Source organism: Tiliqua scincoides, chromosome 1, assembly GCF_035046505.1.
Source record: "Tiliqua scincoides isolate rTilSci1 chromosome 1, rTilSci1.hap2, whole genome shotgun sequence".
NCBI classification, from domain to species: domain Eukaryota; kingdom Metazoa; phylum Chordata; class Lepidosauria; order Squamata; family Scincidae; genus Tiliqua; species Tiliqua scincoides.
This window is the reverse complement of record NC_089821.1, coordinates 256877939-256897766: the sequence shown is the minus strand read 5'-3', so window position 1 is coordinate 256897766 and position 19828 is coordinate 256877939. Positions and strand designations below refer to the sequence as shown.

General features: G+C 43.7%; 1 protein-coding gene across 1 annotated transcript in view; it reads right to left on the bottom strand.

Moving 5' to 3' along the window:
- Window positions 1-19828, bottom strand: part of KCNH1 (potassium voltage-gated channel subfamily H member 1) — a 267482-nt gene that overhangs the window by 131794 nt on the left and 115860 nt on the right. Inside the window, exon 8 of the mRNA XM_066611753.1 lies at window positions 1859-2058. Within this exon, the coding sequence (XP_066467850.1) occupies window positions 1859-2058 (200 nt within the window). The remainder of the gene's footprint in view (window positions 1-1858; window positions 2059-19828) is intronic.

Below are 19828 nucleotides of genomic sequence, written 5' to 3'. Positions count from 1 at the left end.
TACCTGTGCTTCACAAAGGTATTTGCAAAAGTAAAGGAAAACAAATTAAGATAAAGTATATGTAGTTTGAATAAACTGAATCATGTTGCTGCAGAAAAATGATGAAGTGAAATGTGAAATATAACATTTGATGAAGAAACAACGAAGGGAAGGTTGTGAAGCAACATTACTGTTATTTACAGCAACTGCAGTCAAGAGAAAATGCCTCCTGTGAGGGAAGCGAGACTGCGCCACACAGCTCTTGAGTCGCTGCCACTCCCTAACACTCCTCTCACTGGAACGCAGGGATAAGCAGAACAAGGGTTGGTAATAGCACAGATTCTTAGGAGGAAAACTTGTCAAAATCATGGGGTAGCAGAACTTTACATTGAGCCAGAAATACACTTCAATTTACTGTTCAAAGTAACTAAAATGCCTTATTTTACTGTTACTTCCCCTTGCCATACTGACTTAAAAAGTGTTAAGTTAAAAGGACCTGCCTGGCCTCAGTTGCCATGGAGGCCACAGACTTCTCTCAGGCAGTAGAAACGGGGGGGGGGGAGCCACCCAGGCCTAAGTAATAGGAAAGGTTCTATAATTCGTCCCTAAATTTAGATTCATCCCTTTAGGGGTTGATTAGGGTGATATCCTGAATTATGTGTTTAAGCATCTGTATGGTTAATACAAATGTATGTATGTATACAAATGTATGTAATACAAATGTATGTGCATATACATTTGTATGTTAAAAGATATGTATGTATGTATGTATGTATGTATGTACGTCTCCTTTGTAAGCAGAAACCAAGTCAATATCTCATTGAGCCTAAGAGATTGAGGAATCCATGAAAATACATTTTACCTCTTTTCACCCCCTTAGGGGTCAAATTTCTAAAAATCCCTTCTTAGTGGGTCCTTACATCATGGAAGGAATATACTCCCTGAATTTCATGTTTCTAGGTCCAGGGATTGGGGCATTGATGAGTCAGTCAGGATATTCATTTTTTATATAGAGAGATGAGAATGAACATTACTCAATCTCATATTTATTAGCCCTCTGCTATAAACACATAAGCTTTTGTGTTTTATTTTTATAGACAACCTGTTTCACTTTTAAAAATCTGAATACATCAGCTACTGAAATCTATCGGAATACATTTCCTATCTTCTAATAATGGAAAATTTTCCTATTTATTAAAGTAACCATTAAATGAGAAAAGGTAATACATGCTATTGTATTCCTTCTGCTTTTTATCTTTAAAACATATCTTTGGTGCAATATGCATATTTATTGATTTGCAGCTCAATCCTAAGCATGTCTACTCAGAAGTCAGTCCCACTAAGTTCAATGGAACTTACTCCCCGTTAACTATGAATAGAACTTCAGCCTTAAACATATTTATGTCCCTTTTTTAGGCCTCTTTCCAACAACTTTTCATCAAGAAAAGTGACATTTTTGTTTCCAAGACCTTTTACCAGTAAAATGCATGAGTTTCTTTATTACATTTGTATGTCACTCTTCTCCACAAACTCAAAGGGATGTCCCTCAAGCATTCCCCTACATAGATCCTGACCAGACCTAGGTCGTAACTTCAGCCTGACCAGACCCAGACCCTGCCTGACCATGCCCTGGGACATTCTGCAGCATCTCAGCAATTTCTGCAGTTTTACATTTGACTTAGTTTCAAATTGGGAAAATTATGGTTTTAGCTTTAGTTTTGATTCATATTTCAAAAAAAAAAATCTATTCTTTTGCTTATTGCTTTTATGCAATTATGGAAGCTCATGGTTGCAGTTACTAATACTAGCCATTAGTACAGTAAGTTGTAATGAGAATGCAATTGGTTGGTAGTAAGTGTCCAATATCAAAATAACTCACCTTTTCAGTATCTATGCCCCTGGACATGGACCAGGTAGAAACAATGTAGTCCATCACACGTTCACTCAAACCTTTTGGCACTTGGTAAAGTTTCAGGAAGTCCCGGACACTGTTCAGCATTTCATGGTATCTATTAGTGTTCGCATACATTTGCTGGAAGATAGTTGTCACATTACCAAAAATTGTTGCATATAGCAGAGCTGGAAATAAAAGGAAAAAAACAGAGAGAGAATAAGGGATAAAATGGGTTTTTTCTGAAGTCTTAGGAAGTCACCAGCTTGAGAGCGCCATCAAAAGGCTGTAAAGAAGAAAAAAGCACCAATTTCATGAAACAGAACATTAATTACTGTAATTGTTATAGACAAACTGACATGGTTACGCCATTAATAGGACTGTTGCTATAAGCACGCAAGCTTTCCCCAAACAATTCTGACTACCATAAGAGGCCCATCCCCTTAGCACCAGTTCTCTTGCTTCAGTTAAAAAATGCCAAATTCATTTAGCTTGTGTAAAGTTATTTATTGGACAGCTTCACGACGGAGTAATTAGGGAACTTTCCTATGCACCTGAAGGCTGTTAGTCACGATTTGCTTGAATTCACACTAAATAACCTCCTTCAGTTCATGTAACTGTAAAGAAGCAAAGAGTTCATTTTTGTTGTAGAATCCAAATAGGCTCAATTCTTTTAATATTGCTGCTTGGGATCACATTGCTGTCTGCCACTGGAGAGGCAGTTATTTACCCTCAGAGATTAGTGATAGAAAATATTTTACTTGGGTTTTTTTTGCCCTGTATTTCCTTTTTTTGTCCTGCCTTGTAAGGTTCAAAACCCAAAACAAAACAAAGAACACCAAGTTACAACACAATATACACATTTTTAAAACAGCACTAAACAGAAAGAACATTCATCCACAATGAAATATCAGGTTTTTCATGTGACTTGCCCAGATTCTGGGTATGCGACTTAGTGCCCATTTACACTAGTAGCAATGAGAGACAATTTGGAATGAAAACCAGTGGAAAATCCTTCCCCTCAACACCACTTGACTCCAGTGGTGTAGCTAAGAGGGTGCAGGGGGTAGCAGCTGCACTGGGCATCAAGCTTTAGGGGGGCAACAAGCTGAGCTTGACACTAGTGACCAAAATTGTGAAAATCTTGGTATGTACGAATGATACCATCAAGTTATATATCAATGGAAAAGTAATTTAATGTAGAATGCAATGAAACAAACTCCATTGGAATATCTGTATTCTATCAAAAGTTATGGCCAATTAACCAGAAAATGAAAACACAACTGCCATGGAATAAAAAGTGGATTTTCTTAACTCAAAACCGATCTATGAGAATGATTGTTCTGAGAGCCAGTGATATATTATTATGTTATTGACATGTTGCAATGACATGTTATTATGATACAGCATGAAACCAATAAGGTGTTAATATGAGTCAGCTCTCATTTCCGTGCATCATAATACAGTTACCCCTGCTAACTAGATAAAGAGGCAGTTTTTCAAGAGATGCCCCTCTTATATTTAACAAGGCGAGAATAACCATCGCTGTTCATCCCAGCAGTGTCTTGAACCTATCGGGGCACACTTTTTATTTATTTACTTAATTTGATTTTGTCTGGGGGGGCTACAAATCTTCTTTGACCCCATGTAGCAGATAGATGTCTTAGCTATGCAACTGACTGGGGGGAGGCAGCAGATCAAGTAGATGGCAAGCTGCTGGGGCGAGGAAGTAGGTTCCTCCCAATTTGCACTTTTTAAAAAGCCCGGGCGTGACATCACTTCTGGTTGTGACATCACTTCCGGGGCAACATTTTGAGCTTGGCACCGGGCTACACGATCATTAGCTATGCCAGTGCTTGATTCGTGTATTTAGTGAACAATTTGCATAATATAAACATTCGACTGCCCAGACTTGGGAAGCTAGAATATGACACTGCCATACCAAAGGAACTGCTACAACAGAAAATATCTTGCCCAATAGCAATCCACTGAACAGCTGAAGGTGGGGCACCAAGTTGCTGGGCCACAGTAGATAATTTCTCTATATCAGTTGGGATGGTTGTAACTACTTCAGGGGAATTATATGGCAGTGTTGCTCCAAGCTAGTATGGAGATGAGAGGCCAAGCTGGGAGCATCACTGTTGCGATCACAGTGCTGTCAGCTGCATAGCAATGATAATGGATCATCCCATACGACACTATTATTTTTCCACATAGTCTCTGTAGCCAGAGATGTGGAAACACAAATCAACAGGCTCTTTAATTCAAATATTTAAGTCATTCAATTGACTCACTTGGAACCTTTGAATTGATTAATGAAAATATAAATGTTCTTGCACCGACAATGCACTGAATGTTGTAGGTCTCACAGGGAATAAATCAAAAGGTGAAGCTGTTCGATATATTTCACAATTTATGTATATCTTACATATACTTTTATGGAGCTGGTGGTTGCCACATTAATGATAAGGAAAATCTTTAACCATGGTGGACAACATCTGTGTCATGGCTTCAAACAGATTGTCAATCTGGTCCAGGACGAACCCACAAACCTATAAGTCTCAGCAGCTGCCTTTCCCTAAAGCCTTCTGCAAAATGGCAGAAGCCACTCAGAGTCATCCTAAACAGCTCCACAATCAGGAAAATGGGTCCTGGTTACCAGAACAATGGGGATGCCCTAAGACAACAAAGGGCGAAGGAGACAAGTAAGGGAGCCTATGAAAAGTGCAGCTCGGGCTTTAAGACACTAGGTGCAGCCATAGATAAGAGCGGCTGGGTGCAAGGCTCAGGGCTCACCCCAGAGCTCTCTCTTGGTGCATAGGAAGGGCCAGGACAGCCCAGGAAAGGCGGCATAACATGTGGAGGAGAAGGAACAGGGTGGAGGCCAGGAGCAGCCCATTCATGAAACCAACTGACGGGGTCACTCTCTGGGAGAGTTTGAGAGCCTGTAAGTCTTGGCAGGGGGAGGAGGCAGCGGGGGAACTTAACCAAGCCTCCTGCAGCCTCCCTGGGGTGCGGGGAACCCAGCGTGACTTCTGGCAGGGCTCCCCGCAGCAGGAAAAGTGGATGTGGAGCGATTGCACCCTGCTCCTGCTAAAGAGGAAGTAGAGTGCGATTGCTCTGCATCCACTTTCCCTGCTGCGGGGAGCCCTGCCAAAAGTCGTGCCGGACTCCCTGCACCCTAGGGAGGCTGTAGGAGGCTTGGGTAAGTGCACCCAAGCCCCTGCAGCCCCCTTAGCAGCGCGATCCTGGGGATCACGCCGCTGCTTTCCCCCTGCCTCTAGGCTGCCCCCGCCCCTTAAGGGGGCAGAGACCAGGGCCCTCAGGCTGGAGTGTCGTGACGCCCCAGATTGAATAGCACTGCCTTACTTGCTTATCCTCCTCTTTCCACTCTCTGGTTTGGAAATGGAAGAGGATAACAAAGGATAGGAAATGAGAAGGGGAGGAGAAGAACACTGGAGAGTGGAAGGAGCAGAGGTTTGCCCAAAATCAGGTAATGAATAGGCAACATTTGGCAAGCTGGGGGATTGGGTTGGCCTTGGTGGAGACTAAGGGCACAACCCTAATCAGGTCTCTCAGAAGTAAGCCCTATTTTGTTCAATGGCGCTTACTCTCAGGAAAGTGTGGTTAGGATTGCAGCCTAATTCTCTCCCCTTCCTCCTCAGGTTGGAAACCTAGAGATAGTTTCTCTGAAACACTTTATCACTGATGCTGGCACCCTCCTCAAAACCCTCCATGTCAATCCATACACAGCCTCAGACTCACCCCTGCCTTCATGGATGTTGGAATAACCCCTGGAGCATGGGTTAGACTGCAACTACTACACAGATGTAATTTCAGTCATAGGTGGATACAACAGACCTTGAGTGGAAAACAAGTTCTTATGATCTTTTTTTATTATTCCAAAATTAACCCATTTTTCCTGGTCCACAGGTGTACACATTTGGTCCCTATATGCAACGTTGGGCAGAAATGGCTGGCTGAAGGGTGAATTTACCGTAGACACTTAAGTATAAGTCAATCCCATAAATAGGTTGTGGGCAGGAGTCAAAAATCATGGAATTTTCTATCACCCTTGGATAAATCAGGGTAAGACTTGGGGGGGGGGGATATCTGACTATAATTCTGGGACTCCCTACTGATACCAAAAAACACAGGTCCTCAGGTCCTTATATAAAAATGGCATAGTACTGTGTTTGTAGCTAGCAGGCTCTAAAAACAAGGGGCTGCCTGCCTGATTGACATGCTGGCTGGTTGAGAAGCATCTCCCTGCAGGAAGGAGCTGTTTGGAGGGGCAAAGAAGAAATGGCCAGCCAGAGCATGAAATTGTGCAGGGTGAACTTTGCAGGCATCCAGGGAGAAGGAAGGAAGGCCAGAGATAGGAAGTGAGGGAAATTTTTTTGATCTGCAATTGTACTGAGTATGTGGCTGGCAGGCTTTAAGACCCAGCAGCAGCTTGCCTGCCTGCCGAGTCACATGCTGCCTAGTTGCAAAGTGTCTCCTTGCAGGAAGGAGATATTGGAAGAAGGAAAGCATGGTCAGCTGGAGCATTAATTGCACAGGGTGAGCTCCTGCCTACCACTCCTCTGGCTTCTCCTGGCTGCCCTGACACCCCTGAACTGCCCTGACTCCTGAGTGACCTGCAGATAGTACAAGGAGGTGATCTATGCTAGATTTTTTGGTAAAAATTTCTCACCTTATAGGCCAGTATCTATGGTATATACTAGTTGTTAGGTGGAAACCGCCATAAAGAATCATTCTCTTTCTCTTTCTTTAGTGGCAAAGTCTTATACACATGAACAAGTTCCCCAGTAGTGCAATGCAGATGAAGCATGCAAAAAAAGTGATTTATTTTTAGAGGACCATCAATGTTCATGGTGTCTTACAAAGTACAAGAGTCAAGTCCTTGCTCTATGAGGCTTATAATCTAAAAACAGCCACATGGAAGGCAATAGATGAAGGGAAGAGAAACAGAGGCAGGTGTGGAGGATCATGCAGTGATTTCAGTTATGTGGACTTAATCTGAATTGTATCAGGATAGTGCAGGGGTGTCAAACATAAGGCCCAGGGACCGGATGCGGCCCACAGATGTTTTTATCTGGCCCTTGGGCTCTCAGCTGCTGAGCAATGCTGAGGTCTCATTGCTGAAAGGGTGGCTCACATGATAATTGGGCCCCCCCATATCTTGAAATGGGACACCCCCAGCAGTCTCTTTTCTAGTGGCTGTCTGCTGGTGTTGCATCTTTTTAGATTGTGAGCCCTTTTGGGACAGGGAGCCATTAGATATTTGATTTTCTCTATAAACCGTTTTGTGAACTTTTTGTTGAAAAGCGGTATATAAATACTGTTGTTGTTGTTGTTGTTGAAATATGATCAAGATTTATGTATTTTCTCTTTTGTCTTTTGCAGTTAATGAGTTCTTACACAAGAACAAAGCACTTATTTCTGATTTTGACCTGTTTAATGACATCACTTCCTGCCAAATGACATCATCACTTCCAGCCCTCAGCAGGCATCATGAATGATATTCGGCCAGCTGCATGAAATGAGTTTGACACCCCTGGGATAGTGGATGAGGGTCTTTTCACAGCATTGAAAAGGTGAGCTTTGAGAAGGGATTTCAAGGAAGTAAAAGAAATGCCATTACAGAGGCATTCTGGGAATATTTTACAACACTGAATTTGATTTCATAATATGGGCAGTGCATTTGTAACTAATGATTGATGACAGAAGAATTCTGAGAGGAAGTTGGTACAAGGTAACACTTCTCCATCAAAATGTATAAACTCATCCCAAGTCTTCAGGACTTTCTTTTTAGTGAAACTTTTTCATTTAGTGCCATTGCCATACAAGAACAAGACTAGAAAATCTTCTAGCATAACAGGAACAGGTTCCATTTTCAGCTAGTATTGTTCTTCTAGGGCACCACTTGCCACAGCACCTACTTAAAAATAAATCTTTTCAGCAAATGTCACTTAATGTACAAAACTCTGAAGGCAGGACATGTCTTTGCATTATTCTCCCTACCAATTATATCTCCTTTGTCCAAACTTAAAATACAGCATATTGCCCTCAACAATGTAGCAACTCATTAACAATGCAGTCCATGCTGCCAGCTCATTGAAAACAGTGTTTTAATAACTTCAAAGATAACACCTCTATAATTGCCACAGCCAGTACTCCTACAAGTGAGTTGTGAAGGTCACATTCAGGATGGAGAGGTTACCATATAGATTGCTACTTTTGATGCTGTGTACAGGGGGACATGGAGACACAAAGAAAGCCATAAGAAAGAATGTACTTGACTATAATGGACAGAACTCTTTAGAACTCATTCTCAAGATTAAAAAAAAAAATTCTGTCTGGAGTATTTGCAAAACACTCAAGCTTTAGTTAGAAGGCTCACAGTGTCCCATACTCCCAGTATGAATCATCACATTTAATTGGAGTGATTTAAAGAGCACTCTCTGAAAGAGTGCATATTTTTTTTCTTAAAATAAGATGAGCACATAGATTGTATTGTACCCAGTGGCGTAGCTAAGGGAGTGCAGGGGGCAGCAGTCACACTGGGCAACAAGCTTTAGAGGGGGGCAACAAGCTGAGCTTGACACTAGTGGCCAAAATCGTGGAAAAATTTGGTATGTATGAATAATGCCATCATGTTATATATCACTGGAAAGGTAATTTAATGCAGAATGCAATGAAACAAACCCCATTGGAATATCTGTATTCTATCAAAAGTTATGGCCAATTAACCAGAAAACAAAAACGCAACTGCCTTATAGAACAAAAAGTGGATTTTCTTAACTCAAAACTGACCCATGTTCTGAGAGCCAATGACATGTTGTTATCATACAGCATGGAACCAATAAGATGTCAATATGAGTCAGCTCTCATTTCCATGTATCACAGCTACTCCTACTAACTGGTAAAGAGGCACTTTTTCAAGTGGTGTTCTCCAGGGAGAGAATAATTATCCCTCTTCACCCCAGCACAGTGTCTCTAACCAATAAGGGGCACACTTTTTATTTATTTACTTAATTAAATTTGATTTTGTCGTGGGGAGGGGCTACAAAATCTTCTTTGATCCTACGTAGCAGATAGATTCCTTATCTATGCCACTGGCTGGGGCAGCCATTTTCAACCTTTTTCAGCTCACTGCACACTGACAAGGCACTAAAGTTGTCAAGTCACACTACTACTTTTTAATTACATTATTATGTTACAATTGATTTAATTAATATGAGTAAGGGCACAAGCCTAACCAGGCCTACTCAGAAGTAAGTCCTATTTTGTTCAATGGGACTTACTCTCAGGAAAGTGTGGTTAGGATGGCAGCCTTCGATCATTACATGACAATGAAAGAAATTCCCCAGAAGCTTGGAGAGGGAGGTGTATGTAGTTTCTGGAAAGGTTTTGAAGCAGGTCTGTTCAGACAGTTATCAATTGATGTGCTCTGATATGCCAGGAAGTGGCAAAGAGACATGAGACTGAGCACACTGGAGAAATAGAAATGTGCTGTGAGGGACAGTGAGGAGATGTGGTTGAAACAAGTGCAGGATTCACTGGGGTGGGGGGGAGAGGGAGAGAGAGAGAAAGGGAATGGGAGGCACCTTCTGAACTTTGGAAGGTGGTGAAGAGGGAGGGGAGGGGCAGAAAGATAGGGGTTAACTGCAATTATGATGGGGGATGTGTGTGCAGGAGGGGAGGAGATGAGGTGGGGGTAAGAAAAGCATCACTTGCCTGCTCATTTATTCAAGAAAGAATGCAACCAAGCCTCTGTACATCTACTCAGAAGTAAGCCCCATTACAGTCAGTGGGGCTTACTCCTAGGTAAGTGTGGATAGGATTGTGGCCCAGTGCCCTCCCTCCCAAAGCCTTGCCAGGGGAGGCAACGCAGGCAGGGTCACTTTGGGGCATTGCAGACAAGGAAAAGGGTCTCTCCAGGATCTTTGCCAGCCAGCTGCTTCTGGCTGTTACCTGCTTCCACCCTCAGGCTCGCTCTCACTCCCTCCACGTTCCACCTGCTGGGATCTCTTCCAGGCTTCTTTAGCTGCCTGGCTGGCTGCCCAATCAGCGTGCAGGGCAGGCACCAGCAACAGCAGGAGCTTTCAAACCCCTGTGTGGCTGCCCCTTTCTCTCCTGCTGCTGCACGAGGCTCCAAGTCGCTGCTTCTCCCCCACGCGCAGCTGCTGCCGCCACCACCTGACTCCTTGGACCCGTGGCACACCTGAGGCAGCCTCATGGCACACCAGTGTGCCACATCACAGCGGTTGAAAACCACTGGGCTAGGGAGAGGTGGCAGATCAAGTGGGTGGTGAACTGCTGGGGGGGGAGGCAGGTTTCCCCCCAATTTGCACTTTCTAAAAAGCCTGGGTATGATGTCACTTCTGGTTGTGACATCACTTCCAGCGCATCATTTTGAGTTCTGCACTGGGCTACACGTTCATTAGCTACACCACTGATTGTACCTGTGTTGGTGTGGTACCTCTGACACCAAAAGGCCGAGTTGGTGTGCTGGCACTATGTGATTACTTTTCAGGGAACTAGCTGTCAGTTGTTCAGAAAGTTTGACCGTCCGGGATCTGTGAGGAATGGGGAAGTTGACAGTTTGGCTAGGATAAGTTATAAAGTTTGGCTCTTTAGTTATAAAGAGGCAATAAGGTTGTTGACTGGGGAGAGGTCCCAAGAGCTAAGAAAAGGGAAGAGAGACCACAGACAGTGGGGCTTTCGCCTGGAGTATTGCATAAGGCCACACCTGGAGTATTGCGTCCAGTTCTGGTCGCTACATCTCAAAAAGGACATAATGGAAATGGAAAAGGTGCAAAAGAGAGCAACTAAGATGATTCAATTGTAAAAATCCATATTGGGATTTAGTATTGCCTGCCTATGTAAACTGCCTTGAATTAAAGTCTGAGGAGAAATCTGATGACCAAGAAAGGCGGTATATAAATACCTGTATTATTATTATTATTACTGGGCTGGGGCACCTTCCTTATGAGGAAAGGTTTAGGAGATTGGGCTATGAGGAAAGGCTTATGAGTTTGGGCCTCTTCAACCTAGAAAGAGAGATTCAGGAAGCTGGACTAGATGGGCCTATGGCCAGAACCAGTGGGGCTGTTCTTATGGGCTGGAAGAAGGGTTCAGAGCCAAGTTAAAGTAGATGGAATGAAGGGCAAAGAAGACAGTAAACTGAGGTAAGAAGGGACTGGTCCTGGTCTGCTACCCTGACTAGTTAATGAACCCTAGTTTCAATAAACCAGTTTTTTATATTTGTACTAGAAACAGAAGCTTTACATTTGTTCCCCTTGTGCAAAAAAGAGGGAGGAAGGAGAGAAGAATAGGCAAGCATTAGACTTGCTGGAGCACATTATCATAACAATAATTCATAGCTTTTCAATGGTAAGTTTCAACTTCATGGCTGAGTGAGGATTTGAACATGAGATCAAATTCAACACTGATTTCTACACCATATATAGGTGCTTCAATCATACTGTTTCTACCTCAGTAATTAAACACCTGCTGATGTATGCATCAGCTTATATTTATTTTATTTTCACATTTTTTATACCGCCCTTCTTCCAAAGAGCTCAGGGCGGTGTACACAGCTCCTACCCTCCTTTTAATCTCACAACAACCCTGTGAGGAAGGTGAGGCTAAGAGAAAGTGACTGGCCCAAGGTCACCCAGGAAGCTTCATGGCTGAGGGAGGACTTGAACCTGGATCTTCCAGGTCTAAGTACACCTCCCAAACCACTACACCACCCTGGCTCTTACAGACTTACAGAACCCAATATTATACTGTGCAAAAAAATTGTAGCACCTTAAACATTCATAGATTATAATCTGCTTCAATGGTTGCATGACTCTAAGAACATAAGAACAGCTGTGCTGGATCAGGATCTCTCTCCTGATCTGTCACAGACAGCTCAGAACCCATTAGCCTATATGTAAAGTTTTGATTCTTTGCCCCAATGTGCATGACTTTACACTTACTGACATTGAAACGCATCTGCCATTTTGCTGCCCAGTCTCCCAGTTTGGAGAAATCCTTCTGGAGCACTCCACAATCTCTTCTGGTGTTCACCACTCGGAAAAGTTTGGTGTCATCTGCAAACTTGGACACCTCGCTGCTTAGCCCTGCCTCCAGATCATTTAGGAACAGGTTGAAAAGTACAGGTCCCAGGATGGAGCCTTGGGGCACTCCACTTTCCACCTCTCTCCATTGTGAAAATTGCCCATTGACACCCACTCACTGCTTCCTGGACCTCAACCAGTTCCTAATCCAGGAGAGGACCTGCCCTCTAATTCCCTGACTGTGGAGTTTCCTCAGCAGCCTTTGGTGAGGGACCATGTCAGATGCCTTCTGAAAGTCCAGATATATAATATCCACGGGTTCTCCTGCATCTACATACTTGTTGACCTTTACAAAGAATTCTAAAAGGTTTGTAAGACAAGATTTACCCTTACAGAAGCCATGCTGATTCTCCCTCAGCAAGACTTGTTCATCTATGGGCGCAATCCTAACCAACTTTCCAGCACTGGCATAGCTGTGACAGTGGGCATGTGCTGTATCCTGCAGTTGGGGGGCAGTCACGGAGGCCTCCTCTAGGTATGGCAATGTTTGTTCCCTTACCTCAATGTTGCATTACCCTTATGTTGGTGCTGGAAAGTGGGTTAGGATTGCGCCCTATGTGTTTCAAGGTTTTATCTTTGATGAGGCATTCCACCATCTTCCCTGGAACAAATGTTAGGCTCACTGACTTATAGTTTCCCGGGTACCCTTTCCTTCCCCTTTCAAAGATCACCGTGACATTTGCTATCCTCCAATCCTCTGGTACTGTGGCCATTTTAAGGGACAAGTTGCATATTTTAGCCAAGAGATTGGCTACTTCGTTCTTCAGTTCTTTAATAACTGAGCCCAGTGACTTTTTGATCTTTAATTTGTCAGTTAGGTCTGAAATATCTCTTTTAATCTCTATCCGGCTTTATTTCATGCTCAGCAGGGACCATTCAGGCAGCAGTATCAAGGTCTTCTGCTATGAAGACAGATGCAAAGAACTCATTTAATTTCTTTGCCGTCTCCAAGTCTCCCTTTATCTCCCCTTTCCCTCCCTCACCATCCAGAGGACCAACCACTTCTCTAGCAGGTTTCCTGCTTCTAACATATTTGAAGAAGCTTCTATTATTCCCGTTAATATTGCTGGCTATGTATTCCTCATTGTCTTTATTGGCCTCCCAAATCACCTTCTTACATTTCTTTTGCCACATTCTATGACCCTTTTTATTCTCATTAGGGCAAGACTTCTATTTATGAAAGGAGACTTCCTTGCCCTTTATAGCCTCTCTCACTTTGCTCGTTAGCCATGCAGGCACCCTCCTAGACTTAGTCGAGGCCTTCTTCGTTTGTGGTATACATTTCCGCTGGGCCTCAATTACCATTGTTTTAAACAGCCTCCATTTACCCTTGACAAGGATTCTTTTTACCTTGTCTTTCAACTTACTTCTGACTAGCCTCCACATTTGAGGGGAGTCTGCCCTATGGAAGTCAAGGGTTTTTGTGACAGATTTGCTTGTACTCTTCCCCCGACGTGCATGTTGAAACGGATCTCAGCATGGTCACTTTTCCCCAATGTCTCAGTAATATTTACATCTCTGACCAAGTCCTGAGTGCCGCACAATATTAAATCCAGAGTCATCCATCCTCTGGTGGGCTCCATGACTAGTTGCTCTAAGGCAAAGTCATTTAGCAAGTCAAGAAATTCAGTTTCTCTTTTATGACCAGAGCATGAATTGACCTAGTTGATATGAAGATAATTGAAGTACTCCATGATTACAACCCTATCTCTTCTCGACACTTCCCTGATCTGTTTCCTCATTTCAAGGTCCCCTTCAGGTTTCTGATCCGGAGGACGACAGCATGCCCCCAGTATTACATCGCTCCTTGAACCTGGTAATTTAACCCACAGCAATTGTATGGTGGAATAGGACCAGCCTTCAATCTCTTCTTTGCTGGATTCTACCCCTTCTTTAACATAGATGGCCACCCTACCTCCAACACTCCTTCTTGTCCCTCCTATAGAGTTTATAGCCTGGGATTGCAGTATCCCACCAATTCTCCGCATTCCACCAGGTTTCTGTTATGCCCACTATATCAAAGTTTTCCCTAGTCACTAAACATACCAGTTCTTCCATCTTCGCTCAGAGACTTCAGGCATTTGCATAAAAGCATTTGTACATGGAATCCCCCATTATGGGTTGCTTATTTGCTCCTTTATCCCTACAACTTCTCATTGTGCCAAACTGTCTATCACATCCCATCATGCTTTCATTCCCAATTCTTTCTCCTACTGTGTCACTACCTTGTTGTTCTAACCTCCCCATCCTCATCCCATAGGGATGAGGAGTCCCGAACTTGGATGACTATTGGCTCCTGTTGGCTTTCCCCCAGGGGTCAGTTTAAAAGCTGCTCTGCCACATTTTTAATGTTATGTGCAAACAGTCTGGTTCCATTCTGGTTCAAGCGAAGCCCATCCCTCTTGTACAAGCCTTGCTTGTCCCAAAACATTCCCCAATGCCCACCAAATCTAAATACTTCCTACCTACACCACCACCTCATCCACGCATTGAGACCCCTGAGCTCCGCCTGCCTTGCTGGCCCTGCATCTGGAACAGGTAGCACTTCTGACTACCTTTGGGGTCCTGGCTTCAAGCTTCCTACCTAGCAGCCTAAATTTGGCCTTCAGGACCTTCCACTTACATTTCCCCATGTCTAACACATCCCATCATGCTTCTATTCCCAATTCATTCTCCTACTCTGTCACCATCTTGCTGTTCTACCATGTGGTCTACCACTACCATGCGGTGCATGTTGGTGTCAACATGTACCACAACAGCTACCTCCTCCCCTAGCACTCTCTACCAGTCTATCTAAAGGAGATGTGATGTCTGCAACCATCGCATGAGGCAGACAAGTCACCATGTGGTACTCATATCCATCGCAAACCCCCCTTTCTATGTTCCTGACAATCGAATCACTCACTACAAGAAGCCCCCGACCCCCCACCCACCGAGGAGTATCCTTAGTGCAACTGGATACTGGCCCACACAATACTCTAGTAGTCCACAGGAGCTTATGCTGAAATAAATGTGTTAGTGCCCAATTCTATCCAGTTTTCCAGTGCCATTGCAGCTGTGCCAATGGGGCATGTACTGCATCCTGTGGTGTGTGGAGGCATTCACAGCGGCCTCCTCAGGGTATGGGAACATTTGTTACGTTATCTTGGGGCTGCACTGCGGTTGCACAGGTGCTGGAAAGTTGGATAGGATTGGCCCGTTAGGCTGCAATCCTATCCACACTTACCAGGAAGTAAGCCCTATTGACTATAATGGGACTTACTTCTGAGTAGACATGCATAGGATTGGACTCTAACTACAAGACTTTTGTTACAACTTATTAGCAAGGCAACTCCTCTAGAAGTTGCTACTAGAATGCTGTAAATTAAAACATATTACAGTTCACAACACGCACACACACCTGAAAATTCTGAACTAGTTCAAAGCATTGCATAGAAACATAGCGCCAAGTAAATAGGTCAAATGAAAATTTTGGTTTTTCATGGTTCAGGAAAATGATTCAATCACATTAAAAATCAATTAACAAAATGTTAAATATACCGTTTTAGAACTGTCATTCATAATTCTATGACTACATATTAATAGAACGCGTGATTGACAATTTAAAAGAATCATGCAGTCTGCAGTTCTATTTTGGTAGCAATATCACTACCACTGAAGTAACACAGATTTAGAATGCAGCCAATACCATGTAGCCAGACTTATTTACTGCCACAGTGCTTTAATATTACTGATTTGAGCAAGTTCTAATTATAATCTTCAAATCATGATTAAAGTTGTACAGTTCCAAATGTTCTTCTTGAACTCAGCTATTTAAAATATATCTGAAATACATACAGTACTGTAAAAAACACAGTACAACTTAATTGATCCATTAAAATTCCCAACCAATCTGTATTATACATACTCAATTTGGTAATGGAATCAGGAATTTCTTTGATTGTGGCACCAAAGATGCATTATTCATAATACATTTGCACAAGCTGGCAAGCCTAGAGGGCATGATCACATCAAAGCTTTAAAGTATTGCCAATTTATTTTAATTTTATAAATAAATAGAATCAATTTGGGAGGGATGCTTAAAATCTCTCCCACTAATCAATGGGAATTAAAAAGAGTTTAAATGTGAATGGACTACATATCCATGTTGGCAACCTTCAGTCTCGAAAGACTATGGTATCGCGCTCTGAATGGTGGTTCTGGAACAGCGTCTAGTGTGGCTGAAAAGGCCGATTCGGGAGTGACAATCCCTTCCACACCGGGAGCAAGTGCAGTCTGTCTCCCTGGCTATGGGCCTTCCTTCTTTGCCTCTTAGCCTCAGACTGTTGGCCAAGTGTCTCTTCAAACTGGGAAAGGCCATGCTGCACAGCCTGCCTCCAAGCGGGCCGCTCAGAGGCCAACCCTAGAAGAACTTCACGTGGCCCTGGACTCCCTTGCCTTTGGCAAGGCACATGGAAAATACAGCATCCCTGCTGAAGTCCTAAAGTGCTGCAAAGAGATCATCGTCACTGAGCTGGACTACATCTAGTGACATAAAATGACCATAATTCAGCCAGATAATCTACAAATAATCACTTTGTGAACTTTTTTGTTGAAAAGTGGTATATAACTATTGATGATGATGGTGATGGTGATAATATTAATAGTAAATACTTCAGTAGTAAACATCTTTGGATTTATCAGACTATTTCTTCTTGCACACCTCCCATAAACAAAAATTCAGAAGTGGCAACTGATGCAGAACTCTGAGGCCCAGTTGGATTACTTACAGTAATCTAGACAAGTCTACTCATGACTACTCAGAAGTAATTTACATCTGTTTCAATAGGGCTTAGTCCCAGGTGTGTACAGAATTGTAGCATTAATGGCCCAGTCCTACTCTCCCTTGCTGCCGGAACTAGAGTTCTGGCAGTAAGGCATGCTTTACGGCTATCATAAATGGCCTGCCAGCAGCATGAAGTGCCACATGCTAATGGCTCACCACCAGACAGGCCAGGACAGCCCCATACATGGCATTTGGGAAACAGAGCACCCACCAAATCAGGTAGGTCCAGGGGGGAAGGTAACAACATAAGAACATAAGAAGAGTCCAGCTGGATCAGGCCAAAGGACCATCTAGTCCAGCTTCTTGTATCTCACAGTGGCCCCACCAAATGCCCCAGGGAGCACACAAGACAACAGACACAATCTGTGTCCTGGTACCCTCCCATGCATCTGGCAATCAGAGACAGCCTGCCTCTAAAACCAAGAGCTTGCACATACCTATTATGACTTGTAACCTGTAATGAACTTTTCCTCCAGAAATTTGTCCAATCCCCTCTTAAAGGCATCTAGGCAAGATGCCATAACTACTTCTTGTGGCAAAGAGTTCCACAAACTAATTACATGCTGAGTAAAGAAATATTTTCTTCTATCTGTCCTAACTCTCCCAAAACTCAACTTTCATGGATGTCCCCTGGTTCTGGTGTGATATGAGAGGGAAAAGAGTGTCTCTCTATCCACTCTGTCGATTCCCTGCATGATTTTGTATGTCTCAATCATGTCCCCCCTAAGGCGCCTCTTTTCTAGGCTGAAGAGGCCCAAACGCTGTAGCCTTTCCTCATAAGGGAGGTGCCCCAGCCCAGTAATCATTTTGGTTGCTCTCTTTTGCACCTTTTCCATTTCCACTATGTGCTTTTTGAGATGTGGTGACCAGAACTGGACACAATACTCCAGGTGAGGCCTTACCATCAATTTGTACAACAGCATTACAATATTAGCCATCTTATTCTCAATGCCTCTTCTAATGATCCCAAGTATAGAATTAGCCTTCTTCACTGCTGCTGCACATTGGGTCAACACTTTCATTGTACTGTCCACAAGCACCCCAAGATCTCTCTCCTATTACAGCTCAGAACCCATTAGCCCAGTGTTTCTCAAACTGTGGGTCAGGACCCACTAGGTGGGTCGCGAGCCAATTTCAGGTGGGTCCCCATTTCAATATTTTCTTTTTAATATATTAGACTTGATGCTACCATGGTATGTGACTGCATTTGGGGAAATGTTGCTGACCTGTACTTTTAACAAACTACTATGTATATTCTTTTACCAATGACAGTAAATGGGACTTACTCCTGCAGCCTAGGATTGTTAAAAATTTTCCTGTTTGGTGACATCAATTCCACTCATGACATCACTTCCAGCGGGTCCTAACAGATTCCCATTCTAAAAAGTGGGTCCTGGTGCTAAATGTGTGAGAACCACTGCATTAGCCTATATGTGAAGTTTTGATTGTTTGCCCCAATGTGCATGACTTTACACACTTACTTACATTGAAACGCATCTGCCATTTTGCTGCCCAGTCTCCCAGTTTGGAGAGATCCTTCTGGAGCTCCTCACAATCTCTTCTGGTCTTCACCACTCGGAAAAGTTTGGTGTCATCTGCAAACTTGGACACCTCGCTGCTTAACCCTGTCTCCAGGTCAGTTATGAACAAGTTAAAAAGCACCAATCCCAGAATAGATCTTTAGGGCACACTTTGCTTTTCAGCAAAGCTCTTCAACCTCTCCAGACTGAGAGCAAAATCCAAAGTCCAGCTGAAATGTCTGCATGACTTCCTCTTTGCCGATGATGCAGCTGTCACTACCCACTCTGCCAAAGATCTCCAGCAGCTCATGGATCGTTTTAGCAAGGTCTGCCAAGATTTTGGACTGACAATCAGCCTGAAGAAAACACAGGTCATGGTTCAGGATGTGGACTCACCTCCCTGCATTACAATCTCTGAGCATGAACTGGAGGTTTTCCATGACTTTGTGTACCTTGGCTCAACGATCTCCGACACTCTTTCTCTCGATACCGAGCTAAACAAGCGCATCGGTAAAGCAGCTACCACGTTTTCCAGACTCACAAAGAGTCTGGTCCAACAAGAAGCTGACGGAATATACCAAGATTCAGGTCTACAGAGCCTGCGTCCTGAGTACACTTCTGTACTGCAGCGAGTCATGGACTCTTCGCTCACAACAGGAGAGGAAACTGAGCGCTTTCCACATGCGCTGCCTCCGACACATCCTCAGCATCACCTGGGAGGACAAAGTTCCAAACAACACAGTCCTGGAACGTGCTGGAATCCCTAGCAGGTATTCACTGCTGAAACAGAGATGCCTGCGTTGGCTCAGTCATGTCGTGAGAATGGATGATGGCCAGTTCCCAAAGGATCTCCTCTATGGAGAACTCGTGCAAGGAAAGCGCCCTACAGGTAGACCACAGCTGCGATACAAGGACATCTGCAAGAGGGAACTGAAGGCCTTAGGGATGGACCTCAACAAGTGGGAAGCCCTGGCCTCTGAGCGGCCTGCTTGGAGGCAGGCTGTGCAGCATGGCCTTTCCCAGTTTGAAGAGACACTTGGCCAACAGTCTGAGGCTAAGAGGCAAAGAAGGAAGGCCCATAGCCAGGGAGACAGACCAGGGATAGACTGCACTTGCTCCTGGTGTGGAAGGGATTGTCACTCCCGGATTGGCCTTTTCAGCCACACTAGACGCTGTGTCAGAACCACCTTTCAGAGCGCGATACCATAGTCTTTCGAGACTGAAGGTTGCCAATACTGCTTTTCACCTCTCTCCATTGTGAAAATTGCCCATTGACACCCACTCTCTGCTTCCTGGACCTCAACCAGTTCCTAATCCAGGAGAGGACCTGCCCTCTAATTCACTGACTGCGGACTTTGCTCAGCAACCTTTGGTGAGGGACCATGTCAAACGCCTTCAGATATATAATATCCATGGATTCTCCTACATCCACATGCCTTTTGACCTTTTCAAAGAATTCTAAAAGGTTTGTGAGACA